Here is a 14,686-nt window from a genome sequence, read left to right on the forward strand (position 1 = left end):
CCCTAGAAGTAGAGAAACTCCATGTATGGAGAAGTTAATGTTGTAAAGCAAAATGGATTTTATCTTATTTCTGCTCTCACCACCGCCTCTCCTCCAGATACATTAGATCATTGTTTGATTGATAGGGGTGCCTGAAGGCACTTCACTGGGCCCAAAGAGGCTCTCTCAAACTTGATTGAAAAGAAAACAAATATGGAGATTATATTTGTGGATAATGCCACTTATCCTGTGAAAGGAATTGGCATTGTTACTCTTCACTTAAATCAAGGTCAAACCCTTCATTTACAAGAAGTATTGTATGTACCTGATTTGAAAAAGAAGATGGTCTCTATTTTTGCGATGGAAGTTAAAGGTTTCAAGGTAGCATTCATTGATTAGAAGGTTCGTGTTCGGCAAAGGAACCCTAGAGATGCATTCACTCTTGGATTCAGGGTTGAAGGTCTCTATCAGGTTGGAGGAAGTCCGTTGGGAGCAATGACATGTGATACTTCTCTTCAATCCGAATTATGGCGTCGAAGATTTTCTCAGCTTCATTTCAAAGCCTTACCTAATGTAAGGAAGATGGTCACAAATATGCCTGAATTTAACTTAGGTCATGAAGGTGTTTGTCAGGGTACTAAAGTTGGAAAAGGTACAAGGGGACCATTCCCTCGAGTGAAACTCAAACTACCGATATTCTTGTTTTGGTCCATTCTGATCTAAAAGGTAAGTTTCCTGTAACATCTTTGGGTGGATATTTGTACTGTGCTATTTTTGTGGATGAATTCTATCGTAAAACATGGATCTATTTCTTAAATAAGAAGGACAAAGTGTTCAAATGGTTCTGCTCTTTCAAAGCCTTGGTTGAGAATCAAACAGGGAAGAAGATTTTATATATATATATTTTAAATATATAAATATTTTTTAATAAAATAATATATAACGTATCTGAACGTGTCCTGTTTCGGGGGGTTAACGTGTCCGTATCTGACACTCGAATCCCTATATCCATCGAATTTCAAATCCCCATGTCAGGTGACTTAGCATATTTGTAATATAGTTTTTATTTTTTAAATATATTCTATCTTTTTTGACCCTTTTTTTTCTTAATATAAATATATATACCGTTTATATATATATATATATATATATATTTTTGTGTATACCCTCTTCGATAAGGAGAATATCACAATTCACAAGCTTCATAGTCATGAATTAACACATTTAATTCAATGCGCACTTGTAGAGTGCAAAAGAGCAAAAATTAAGAAGTTTGAAACAAATTGCTTTTCGGATAATGCTTGGCTTGACGAGGAATGCAAAAAGGCAAGGAGAATGTGGAAAGAGTCAAACAAGGATAACATAAAGCTCAAAGCTTACAAGTAGTTATTAAGCAAGAAAAACGCCGATTTTATGGTTTCAAGGAGGGAAGAACTAATCTTCCTTGGGAAAAATAATCCCAAATTATTTTGGAAGGAGCTGCAACCGAGAAAGATACAAACCGGAAATAGTATTACAACTTCTATATGGTTTGATTCTGCAAGACAACTCTATGAGAAGGATCCCAAGGTTGACCCTCCCCCTTTGGTCAACACTGATACTGAACACTTCACGGTGCAAGAGGTAGAGATTGGTATCAAGAAGTTGGGTGTTGGAAAAGCAAAATACTTAGCTGAACTCCAAGCATAATATCTAAAGTGGGGCTCAAAGATCCTTGCACCTCACATTACAAAATTTTCAATAGCATCATACAACAGGGGCTTCCCACAGATTGGAGAACTAGTCTGGCAATACCTCTTTTCAAGAGCGGTGTCATCATAATCCCTCTAATTATATGACCATCATGATAAACCCTTTGTTTGCAAAGCTATTTGGAAGCATGCTAGAAAATAAATATAGCAAGTGGGCAGAAGAAAGAGATAAGCGTGTTAAAGGGCAAGCAAGTTTTAGACCTAAACATTCCATAGTTGATCATTGTATAACTTTAAGGCACATCAATGAAAAAGTTTGGGAGAAAAAGGAAGAAGTCTTTTGTTGCTTTGTTGATTTCAGAAAAGCATTTGACGCGGTTCCTAGGGATAAGCTTTGGCACAGAATGGAGGAACTTAGGTTCCTAAACATTTGAGAGCAGCTGTGCATAGGCTGTATGAAGAACTGAAAGTCAAAATTAGAACTGGCATTTCTGAAAGTTTTAGAAGCGATATCGGGGTCAAGCAAGGTTGCCCACTATCTCCTACCCTTTTTGGTTTATATATCGACAAGCTTGAGGAGTGGTAAAATTTGCAATGGGGTGATGGTATCTATTTGGGCAAGTTTGTTGTAAGGCTTCTTTTGTATGCAGATGACCTTATTTTGAATGCTAAATTGGCTCTTGGTTTGCAAGAGCACTTACTATCCCTTGAGCATTTTTGTAGAAGTGCGGGGATGCAAGTCAATATCAACAAAACGAAAGTAGTGGTTTTCTCTAAAAAAAGAAAAGATAACTAGCATAAGTTCTAATTTGAAGGCAACATTTTGGAAGAAGTTGCGGATTACAAATACCTCGGAATTAACTTCAACAAAAATCTAAGTTGGGATGGTTGTAGAAAGAAAAGAACTTTGGGGGGTTGGAAAACATTTTATGCTTTTCAAAATAGGTGTAGAGAGGCAGAGTTATGGGACTGGAAAACCACTCAAACTCTTTTTGGGCTTCTAGTGATTCTCTATGTTTGTGAACTATGGGCCAACAGTACATCCGACATGCAGTGGAGACAAATTGAGAAAATTTAGAAGCGTTTGATTAGAAACAAATTCAAGATTAAAAGTGCAGTTCCTTATGCTATCTTCTTAAGTGAAACAGGGGTTGCTCCTATTGAAGCAATTGCTATGGTGCAAGTCATAAGGTATTTAAAAAAAATTGAGCAAATGGAAGAGGGTAGATGGCCTAAGGTTCTCTCTAATGACAAATTGTGCAACCAAAAAAAAACTTGGACGCGGCAAAATATCGAATGGTTTAGTAAATGGGGTATTTGATTGAATACATGTCCCATAAACAGCAAAGAGATAAAATCTTTTGTTATGGATAAGTTCCACAAGCGTACTTGGGATAAGGAGCTAGGAAGAAAGAACAAGTACTATATTAAAGTGTTTAATGTTGATTTTGATGTGCTCTGGCCTTGAAAATTGGTGGAGAGGCTAAGACACATGAGATCTCCAAGACCCATAAATAATTTGAAGAAATTCCACCCGAATGAGGAGTTATTAAAATAATTAATATTTTTAATGGGTTCCTAATTCTAAACTTAGGAAAACAAAAATATTAATGTGTATTAATAAAATATGGGTGAGAAAGTTCTAAGTGACTAGGATTAAGCTAGTTCTAATCTTAGCCGTTGATTGGGGACTTAATCTCGACCGTTGGTTTGTTAACAGAAAAAGTATAAGAGGAGGCATGAGGGTCAGTTGGAGATACACCAAGTGATCAAAGAATTCGATTTTGTAGGGCGAGGTTTTCTGAGGAAATCAAGTTAGTGATCAGAGTTGCAGTGAGGGGAAATTCAGCAAGGGATTTTCATCTGAGGTTGAAGAATACATAGCAGAGAGGCAGCGCAGTTCCGTGAGAGATAGTGCACGCTCTAGAAGGGCTGACGCAAAGGCCGTAGCGCTGACACAGAGGACACAGAAGGCTGACGCAGGTGACGTAGAAGCCGTAGAGGCTGACGCTGGGCGTCAGAGGCAGCGTTGGGGAGATTCTATGGGGCAGACTGGCAACAGATCAGCAGATTTTGAACCGGGAGAGTGTGACGCAGCTCGTGGAGGAGTGACGCAGTTCCAAAGCAGTGTTTGGTGCAGCTTTCGCTGTCCAGCATAGGGAACAGCCGGAGTCGCTGTGGGGTTTGATCATCCGGTTGCTGATTTGCTGGAATATTTGTCTCCAAATAGAGGTACTACTGTTGAGGATATTCTCTGTTGGGTGAGCCATTTCTGGTACCCTAGTTGTATTCATGAAATCTGCTTAATAATACAAACCCTCTATATGCTGCACCGGTTTTCCCGAATTAGGTTTTTCTGGGGATGATTGTCCAAAAATAATGGCGTCCCTTGTATTATTGTCTCAGTTTATTTCAGTGCATGATCTATATATTTGTGAAGGTTGCAATAGTGTTTACTTCGATGTTTATGCAATTAAATAACTTGTTAATGTAAAGAACAAGTAGGAGATTGTAAACCAGTAATTGCAGTAGGGGTTTTTGATGTGTTAGACTCAGGAATTTTCACATTTAATCCCACTCATAGTCATCAACCAAAAGCATACATAGAGGTCAATATCTCTTGGAGAGCCAAAACTCTTATTGCTCAGTTAAGGACTAATTCTCATCAACTCCGTTGTGAAATAGGGCGCTGGAAAATGCCAAAAGTAGTGTGGGAGGAAAGAGTATGCATTTTTTGTTCTTCGGAAAAGTGGAAACAAAAAAGCATTTCATTTTAGAATGTGAGGCCTTCAAAGACAACAGGGAAAGTTATGCAGATATGCTGGCAGCTAGCTCTTGGGATAATATATTTAGCGAGGGGTTTGTCGAGAAGCTGGGAGCATTTATTGTGAAGCTTCACAGAAAAATGGCTAAATACATGAAGCAGATGATGAAGCAATCTATCCCATGGGCTATCTTTAGCCTTGTGGACATTAAAATAATTTCTTTCTTCTATTCTTTCTATATATATATTTTAATTCTTTTATTTCTAATGGGCAAAAACCACCTTTTTTAATTTTATTTTAAATGGCCAAATGCCTAAATGGCAAAACCACCAAAATGGAGAATCTCCAACTATGTAGCGAAAGACTTGATCACAATGACAACAAAGTTGATGGATAGTTGATGGCCAAAGGGCGAGATCAACCAACATGGCTCTAATACTAATGTTACTAACAAAGTTCGTACCTCATAATAATCTTCAGAACACTTGGTACATGAAAACATTCATTGAGGATAAAAATATATAATATTGAATAGTGTATAGGAGAATTGATATGAGATGATCAATGTCACATAGTTCGGGTTTGAATTTGAGTTCGACAATGATTAAGTTTGATTCGAATTCAATTTTTTTAATAAGGTTTGGATGAGGTTCGCGATTGAATTTGTGTGAGTATATATATATAGAGAGAGAGAGAGAGAGATGAGGTTTGCCTTTAAATTTGTGTGTGTGTGTGTGTGTGTGTATATAATATATATATAGCTTGAGTGAGCCTAATGGTTAAGAGCATGTGTTTCTTCCTAAGAGGTCACAGATTCAAAACTAGAGGGGGTAGAGTATGTATGCCTTCGTAGACCTAGCAGTCAAATCGCTGCACGGAGGTGGGTCCCTTGCCCCACAAACAAGGGAGTCTCATACACCAATTTGGTGTCTGGCTTGGCTATGACCTTAAAATTGGATAATAATAATAATATATTATTTAAAATAAATTTTAACATAAAATAATAAACCATGAATTATTAAATATTTATCTATTTATATAACTTGAATAAAATTATTTTCAAAGCATATAATTAATTTTCACAAACTTGTGAATAATAAAAAAATGAATTTCGATGATGTAACATAGGTTATATGATATGTTAAAATTATATGTCGTTAATTTATTTGATATTTGCGTTCGAGATTGATGAGCTCATCGAACACCTCGAGCGCCACAGATGGATTTTTCATCGACAACGATAGCGGCCGAGAACAATGCTAAGGTGCGGGTTAGAGGTGACAACATTTGTAATGCTCCCCAAACTAAATAGAAAACCCACCACCTTAAATCTACCCTGGGCTGAACCTAAGTTGATTGTGAAGATTTTGTTGAGGTTTGCCGAACTTCGAACCACAAGGTTCAAGTTCGGTGAACCTTGTGACATTGGAGATGATTACAATTGAGGGTCTCGTATATATACTTAGGCAGGTACCCTTTCATGAATGGTTATGTCCTTAGGGACATACCTCTTCTATACTAAACACTAATTAATTAATCATATATATATATATATATATATATATATTTTATTCATAACATTAATGTATATATGTCAATAGTCAAAATGAGTGCATTGAAAATGTACGAGCCAAATGTATAGATATTTATGTGATTGGAGCTTTGGTTGGTGGGGTTCTTTTGTTATTTTGCTTTTTTCCAGTGACTGCAGGTGTAAGATATGCAAAAAAAACATAGGGACAACAGCAAATCCCCTTCAAAATGACCACCCAAATAGTGCCTTAGCATTCTATATCAAAAGTTCTAGGGGTGGGGAAGCTAGGATACGTTAGGTAGATTCTTTAGGATCACTCCAAAGCCTATTACTAGCAACAAAATGTAATTTCCTGAAAGCTGAAATTTGATTTGTTGAGGCAAAGGGATCAAATACCACTAGGTACATTGCTGAGAAATTTTCTAGCAAAGAAATTAAACTTATAGCAACTGGAAAATTGTGTTATTTTTGGACTCTAAATACAAGATATAAAAAAGTATAATGAATATAGAGCTCACGTATGAAATAAAGATTAGATGCATTTTGCAAAAAGAAAAGAAAAGGAATTCGTCTGTATTGAAACTCTCTGGGGCACTGTAATTTTGTTTTTTGGGAAAATCATTGTAGTATATCTTACTCCTTAAAACATGGCGAGTTTTACCCTCCAATTCCTTGTTTTTTGATTAACTTGTCAAAGATTCACATGTGGTGATTGATTGATTCACAAAAGCACTGAGTAATCAACTATTTTTGCAACACTGTGATTTGATATATGTCGTTGTTATCTATGAGATATATAAAATGTAAAATGTTTTCTCTATCAATATTGATCACATGGACATATTTATGTAATTAAATGTACATTGAATACTGTCCATTATAATTCTTATGTTTTGTGAGCAATGTTGTGATTCTTGTTAATGCTTAATAATTTATATTTGTACATATTTTGATCTTTTTGGGTGTTGATTTGCAGATGGTCTACTCTGTCTACAGTTGCACTCAAGGGTGGTTCTGCACTTCTTGTTCAAATAATCCACAACTAAGGTCATATGATTATCACATATTGTTTTGTATGTTATGACTCTTCAATTGATTTTTTGATTTTTCTTGTCAATGCGTTTTGAAGAATTTGAGTTATGGACTCATCATTTTACAATGTTTGTAAATTATATTTGATTGGTATTTGTATTTGGATACTCTTTTCATCTAAATTTTGTTTTATGTTACAAATTCCTTAGTGGCATTTTTTAGAAGAGGCCTTTTCCCTTCATTTGTGAAACCCTTTTGTTTTTCCTTTTTTCGCTCATCTTCTTGCATTGTCGCTAGCTTATATTTGTTACTGTTTTAGGATATGCACTAGGTTCTCCTTAGATGTTATTTGTACTGACTCTACTCTTGAATCCAATTACAACAAAATCTAGCAAGTCTAATACAAAGCCTCACTAGGCAACCTAGGTTATGGCAACAAAGAGGTGAACCACCACTATCACGTCAATGGCCTCTCTTCAACTATTTAGTGGTGGATTTTATGCCCACAAAGGAGGCTTCCCTAAAGAAATCACCAACAAGATCTTCAACAAACAAGGGCTCAAAGGTGATAGAAGTTTTAATGGATATGGAGGAAAGTGTTGGCAGGGCCTTGATTGCCATGATAAGAGATAAAATTAAACGAGCACACTTTCCACCAATTCAAATGCAAAGAAGAGGGCTGCTACAAACTAGGGTTTTATTTATATGTAAGTGTACAACATGCAAAGCATAGAGGTGCCAAGAAATAACCTCAAGAGATAGATTCAATAAAGTATCAAAAGCTGTCAAGGGTTAAGCTAAGGAAAAGTAAAATTTTGGAGTTTTAAATGGTTTAAAATGCATAAAGAAACAACCTAAGCCTAGACAAAAATCCTAATTTGGGAATAAAGATGCAATAAATGCTATATTTATTCTTTTTAATTTATTCAATGCATTTTTTATTGATAGTATGAAAAATAGACGCAAATTTACGATATCATGCAAAGTTAAACCAAACCCTATCCTTAGCTACCAAGATTTGAGAGAAGAAGTAGAAATCTCAAGATGGTCACCACAACTAGACTAGTACCTTCTCTCAATTGGGCAATGAAGTCAATTAGGGCAAGGTCTATGGTAATGGGCCTTGGATGAAGAGGGTGGTAGATTAAATTTCTTCTCTTATAAACCCTAATGACTTCTCTATATGGGAGATTTAAGATGAAAGAATTCATAAACAAAGTTCCTTTGATGTATTCTTGGAAAACAAATTTCACATACCATAAAGAATCAATATTTCATAAAGAATATTACACTTTTTAATGTGGCACAAATAAAAACCCTAATTCCATAAATATAGCATTCAAAATGGAAGATAATAGCAATAAACTTACACAATTTTCCATGACAGGTCGAAGCACATCGAGATCAAGTACCACTTCATTTGTGACAGGTGCAGAAGGGAGCAGTAATGTTGAGAATTGGGGTAGCTATGGGACGAATTTCCCCATAGGAACCCAACTACCCTAAGGGAAGCCCATCTTGTCCCATAAGAAAGAAGAATTCAAATTGAACAAAGAGAAAAAATATTATTCATGTGTTCTTGGCACTCCTACTTGATGTGACAACATTATTTGGGCAAGAAATATCTAAGGCACATGGTGAAATATATTTAATATTATTAAAGATCAAATTAAATGGGCACTTCATAAAGCCAACCTCACTTAAGGAAGGGTCGTATTGGCAAATAAGAGACCCCTTGTCTCCTCCATCAAATTTAATAAATAGAGGACCCTGGAGATCATTCAAATCACATCCTTGTTCAATCACTCTATTTGAAATAGCCACAATACTAAAGGATGTCTCTTGGAGCGAAGAAGGAAGATCAAAACTCTTTGTTTCCTCTTGATCTAGACAGGTCAAATCTAGTAGAAATTATTGGTCAAATTTTGTGAAGGTTTTTTTGTTGTGTCTTTCATGTGGCGAGGTCTGTATCATTTGAGAGAAGGTTGCATCATCTAATTAGAATGTCACAGTACTTTGTTTAAGGACTGGTTATCTTAAGAACAACGCCGAGGCCTTGATAGTTTGACTCTTGGCAGTTCTTGTTAATTTTAGGTATGTTCTATGCTTGGAGCAATTTATTTCAATTTTCACAGTGAGCTCATTACCTTTTCTAGATTAGCAATTACATCAACATTTAAGTAAACTGCAGATAGAACATAAACATAAATCGCAGAAGACAAGCCAAGACAAGAGGACACAAGATGTGGCGCTAGCCAGGGACAAACCCCAATGTGAGGAAACCCTTGATCAATTCTTCTTATACGTCTTCAATAGTTCAGTAAAGAGAGAGATAGAGAGAGAGAGAGATAATACATTTACAACAAAGGTCAACGCTTAGACTTTCTAGATAAGAGAATAGATCATCTCTACATGAGATTAGTTGAAGACATGCTGCTTCAACTGATTCTCCAAGGTGACTTCTTCACCTATCATTGTGCTGCATCTCGACATCATGCTACACCTCACCGTGCTGCACCATGCTGCACTCATCATCACATTGCTGGACCTCATGTTGCCACTGCTGTCCCATGTACCATACTGCTGTCCCACTGTTAGTGATATTGCCATTCCATGGTTGCCATACTGTTGTCCCATTTGCTTGCTCCATCAAGCTTCATTGCTATCCCAAGGCTACACCATATAGCACCATATGCCTTCATCATGCTACCACCTATCACATCATTATGCCACTGTACATACTGTGCATAGATCTGCCCCAAGCCTATCCACGTTGTCTCTTGTTTGAGGTGATAAGGCCTGCTGCCTATCACAGTATAGCTGTCATCTACAACTCACTTCAAAACCCCTTGATTGCAGTCCAAACTATCTTGATTTGGGCTTGGTCTTAACAACCCTACACACAGCTCCTTGATCCTTGAGACAACCCTGTTCAAGACCTGTTTGCACCCTCAAACAACCCTTAAACTAATCCACACTTCCACAACAACTTGTCCTTTGAACTAAGCTCTCCATGCTGTCCTGAAGTGACATTACCTTGCTGTCTCTTCTTGCTGCGGCTAGGGCATCCAATCATCATCTTTGGATTGTGTTTGGCTATATATAGACTGCGGCTAAGTCTCATGGTTGTTGCCTCCAAGCGCTGTCCTAAGCCCTTCCAAAAATAGTGTTAAGGTCTTACCTTGCTGCGTATAGATGATCGTCTAACAACTCCCTTCTTGCTGCGGCTAAGTAGCCTTTGTAGACTGCTGTTAGGGCATTCTTCTAGACAACGAGTTAGGGCAGGCTAGGGTTGCGTATAGGAGCAGGTTAGGGCAGTATATAGGGCAAGTTTCTTCTCTCTTGGACTGCGGCTTAAACCACTCTCTTTAGGACTGTGGGTAGGGTAGTATTGAACTTGCCATTAGGACTGAGTATAGGGCAACATTAGCCCTTCCTTAACAACTGATTAGGGCATGTTTGGACAACAACTTGAGCTCCTAGATTGGACTGTGGCTAGGGCATTTTATCTCCATTAAGACAACATATAGAACCCTTCTTGAATGCGTAGAGGTGTCTCCTCCTAGGACTGTGTAGAGGTTGATTTAGGGCTTCTCCATTAGGGCAACGTAATCCCTTAGGATCTCTCCTCCCACTAAAACCCAAAGACAAGTAGAGAGGAAGAGATCCCAAGCGTGTGTGAAAATGACTTTCAAGGCACCTCTATTTATACTAAAACGTTGAGCACATGTGGGGTTTATTTGGTTGCTGGGCGACCTTGACGAAGTGTCCCATAACACAAATAAATTCATATCTCGATGAATACTTATCGGAATCGGATGATCTTTAGATCAATCCTACACCTCTCAATGAGCGGGATCCAAGAAAAATATCAGCTGCCATTAATAAGATGACCCACATGGAGTTTGGCCCTAGTTGCCAATTTTAACAGCTCTAGACATTAATACTTAGCACACTTCCTCAGTGACAAGGCCATATCATTCTTGTGACATTGCAGGGGGACTGAGCCCTTAATTTGAGTTGGTGTGAGGTTGATATAGACCTATTCTTTGAGCCGAAATTGCTTGAGAGGCAGCACAAGTCTGGAAGGGTATTGCAATTGAATTTAAGGGCTGAATTGGGCTGTTCTGGTGCCCTAACCAGGGTCAAGTATCTTCAGATTTTCAGTGCACAGAACTGAGATAATTGATGTCATTCTAAGAGGTATGTATATGTGTCTCTCTGCATAAGGTTTTCTATGGTAGAATTGTATGTTTGATCTTGAGCAGTGCTTGGAATAATGTGTATAAATGTACATGAGAGTCCTAGTTCTTGTGAAGCCTTAATTTCAGAATTTAACAAGGTTTAACAAAATTGTTGCTCTGTGAAGCCTTAATTTCAGAATTTAACAAAGTTTAACAAAATTGTTGCTCAAAATCCAGACAGTGAAATTTTTAAAGCAAAATTTATCAATTAATAACATAGGTACATACCTGGCTTCTGCATTTGAAGTCGATCTCGAGCTGTTGTAGCTCCAAATTTACACTTGTTACCAAAATAACCAAAACCTCCGTGCCAAACTGGGCACAATCTTGATACCCAGCTCCAAAATACTTCAAAATTGAAGTACTCTGGTCCTCGTGCCCAAAGCTTCAAGAACAGTTACTCAAATCTCCAATTGTGATTAAATTCTTGTCCAAACTGCACTTCCTTTCCATCTAGTAGATCCCTCTCCCTGCATTCCTCCTTTGCCTTTCTTATATAGAATTTCCCCCACCTGCCTCCAAATGGTGAATCCTGTTCGTGGTTCCTCTAGCGGAGGGATAAGGTGATAAGCGTTAGGTTTAGGTTGAACAAGCATTTGATACTTGGGTCAAAGATTGACGAGTTTCTTTTATACCTTATTTGTATTCTTTGTTAACTCTTTGTGACTTTACATTATGATCCTCTTTATTGCATTATATATTAATAGGTTCTTTTTTTTGTTAGTTTGGTTTGTATTCTATAATTTCATCTTTTAGATTATTTTAATATATATTGTAATTACTTGTATATTTTGGATATTGTATCTCCTTTGTTATTTTATATAATATGCATTATATTCAATGAATTTTTACCCTTTTATTTCTATAATACATTCTTTTTCCTTTTATTTTGTATAGTTACATATATTAAGGTGGTGGTACATACATCAAGTACCTCCCTCAATATACTAAGTTAGGTATTCACTTAGAATTTTTGATAATTATTTCGTTTTATCTTTTACTAGGCAATTCCATAATAAGTTAATATGAAGTACATGCAATGCATGCATATGTAGCTATCATATGCATGCTTCGTATACATGCTAATATCTCAATGTTCCTTTTAGTTTGAAATGGTTCATTATAGTTCTGTGCTACTTAAGGAGAAAAATTGTATAAGTATGGACTGTGGGTCAAGCAGTTGAGGAGTATGTTCAAAGGTCATCTTCTATCCTATATGATGAATATAACAGTGATAAGTATGATAATGCTGTATGGCATGCCAGTGATAATGACAACAATGAAAGGAAATATCTATGGCAGTGATAAAGGATAGTGGCCTTTGTGGCTATGATACTTGTGCTCATGAAAATGTTATGATAGTCATGTATTCCAGTGATGTGACATTGATTTATTGTAATGACATTGAAATGGTAGTGACCGTTTGGTGTATGACAGTAACACCTTGATGTATGGTGGTATATATTTGATGTATGGTTGTGTCTCAATACGATAACGCAATATATGGCAATGTACAATGATATGTATGACATGATCCTATGGGAGCATCCTTTATTACAGTGATATGTGGAAAGTGACCTTATGACAATGATGATGGTAGTGATACTTGACAGTAACATGATTTGAGACATGGATATGTGATGTTTATGACAGTGACTTCAGATGTCTAGTGGAGGCCTTGTGAATGCCTCCTTGTCAAATATGTATGCTACCATCTTTTGAGGGTTGGCCTTAGGAGGCCTAATGTGTTTGATGTGGAAATATTTATGTCTCATGAATCATGATGATATTTGTACATTGTGTCTTCGTTGAACATTCAATGAATGTCTAAGAAAAAGAAGCTGGTTGGGTTTTACACTTGTCTCTGACCTAAATATTTTAGCCCTTGAAATATATAATATATTTGTAAGACATGTTCTTCATGTCATTTCATTGATTAGCCCTTGAAAGAATTATTATAAGACATGTTTTTCATGTTAGATTTTAAAGAGAAAATTTTGAAACTTGAATTTTGAATTTTTTGGCTCTAAACTTGTCAATTCGGCCCTCTCTCAAGTCAATTCAGCCCTAGTGAAGAGTAACGCCCATTCAAATAGGAAGAACACTATATATAGAGCATTCAACCTCCTCCACAAGGCACCATTCGACTTCTCATATGGCAAGTAATATTCTGGGCATCTCAGTGAGGAAGAAGGACATGCTCATCTTTAACATTTATCTCTCTCTCTTGACTACACACGTGTGAATTATTACCCACCACTAGTGGGTGACCTCTATAGGAGAATTTTTCTCGCAAGTTTGTCTTCAACCGATAACAAACAACCCCATTGCAGCTACCAGATAGCTCGATGTGCCACCATTCTTTGCCGTTTGAGCCAACCATTATGTGCCCTCGCCCATTTGATATGATTGTATGTTTAAAGGTCGGACTTCCAATCCCGAAGGTATGGATTTTCATTATGCAATTGGGTGTTTAGGCTTGCTTTTCTTGGACACATTTGGACATGTATTAGTAGGGGGATTCAGCAGAAAAGAATAGGCTTTGATTTTATTCTTGTTCCCTTGTCCCAACTTGGTGGTTAATCTTGTATCCTAATCTCGTTTGATCTCCTCTATGGGCTACTAGCTTTAGGAGTGGCACATGGGAAACCCTAATTTTGGTTGCGTGATCCTACTTCCTGATATCATATATCTCGCTCCCTTCCGCTCATTATAACCCCTTTTCATACTTTTCCCATTCGGGTCCACATTTGTCTATTGGGTCAACAAAGTGTTAGGCTCCCCTCCCCTTTGCCCACAATCTAGGTCGGGCCTAGAACGATGCTCCAGAAGTTGATACAACTAAAAGGAAAGCTAAAAGCATAATTTAGCCACTTACAATAGGAAACGTACCATTAAATGCAAAAGATGGCCGAGGCATAAAAATTTAGCATGTGGGCAAAAGTCAGACATGAGCTCTACCCCCTATCACTATAGCCACCACTCTGGTTCCTAGACCCCCTATGTGTGCCACCTACATCATTTAGGAACCCATGATTGTTCCAAACCCTTGTGGGTGATGAACTAGCCAACCATAAGGGGTTATTCACTGCTTTATCATACACATCATGCTCTGATCCCTTGGAGCCATGAGCAGTGAAGAAAAAAGTCAATAAAAGGCAAAATGCATGTGAAGAAGGATGGAAAATCAAAGGTCGGGGTAACTCATGTACCACGATTGCTCCCTCCTACATCGATACACCCAATGTGTGGGCTTCCCTCATTATGGCTAGCCTTGTACAATGGCATGTGGCTTGGAGCCTTCCTTGTTACCCCCACTCCGTTCCACCATCATTTCAGATGACACTTACCATTTGACGAATGTACCATGAACTTGTTACTCCCTTAGAGGTCGAAACCACCTACTAGGGTCCTTGGACCTTGATTCACCTCTCTTGTTGA

The 14,686-nt window shown here is 37.4% G+C and overlaps 1 protein-coding gene across 3 annotated transcripts in view; it reads left to right on the forward strand.

Moving 5' to 3' along the window:
- LOC149253542 (diacylglycerol kinase 7-like) overlaps positions 1-14,686 on the forward strand; it is a 410,992-nt gene that overhangs the window by 290,819 nt on the left and 105,487 nt on the right. For all 3 annotated transcript variants that reach the window (XR_016267102.1, XM_089459953.1, XM_089459952.1), the window contains exon 8: positions 6,946-7,016. Coding sequence is in view for 2 of the 3 variants with exons in the window: in XM_089459953.1 (XP_089316079.1) it covers positions 6,946-7,016 (71 nt within the window). In the remaining variant the exon portion in view is untranslated. The remainder of the gene's footprint in view (positions 1-6,945; positions 7,017-14,686) is intronic.

This window comes from Pinus tabuliformis, chromosome 7 (genome assembly GCF_031772625.1).
Source record: "Pinus tabuliformis cultivar Carrire ecotype Pingquan chromosome 7, CPIR1, whole genome shotgun sequence".
Lineage (NCBI taxonomy): Eukaryota > Viridiplantae > Streptophyta > Pinopsida > Pinales > Pinaceae > Pinus > Pinus tabuliformis.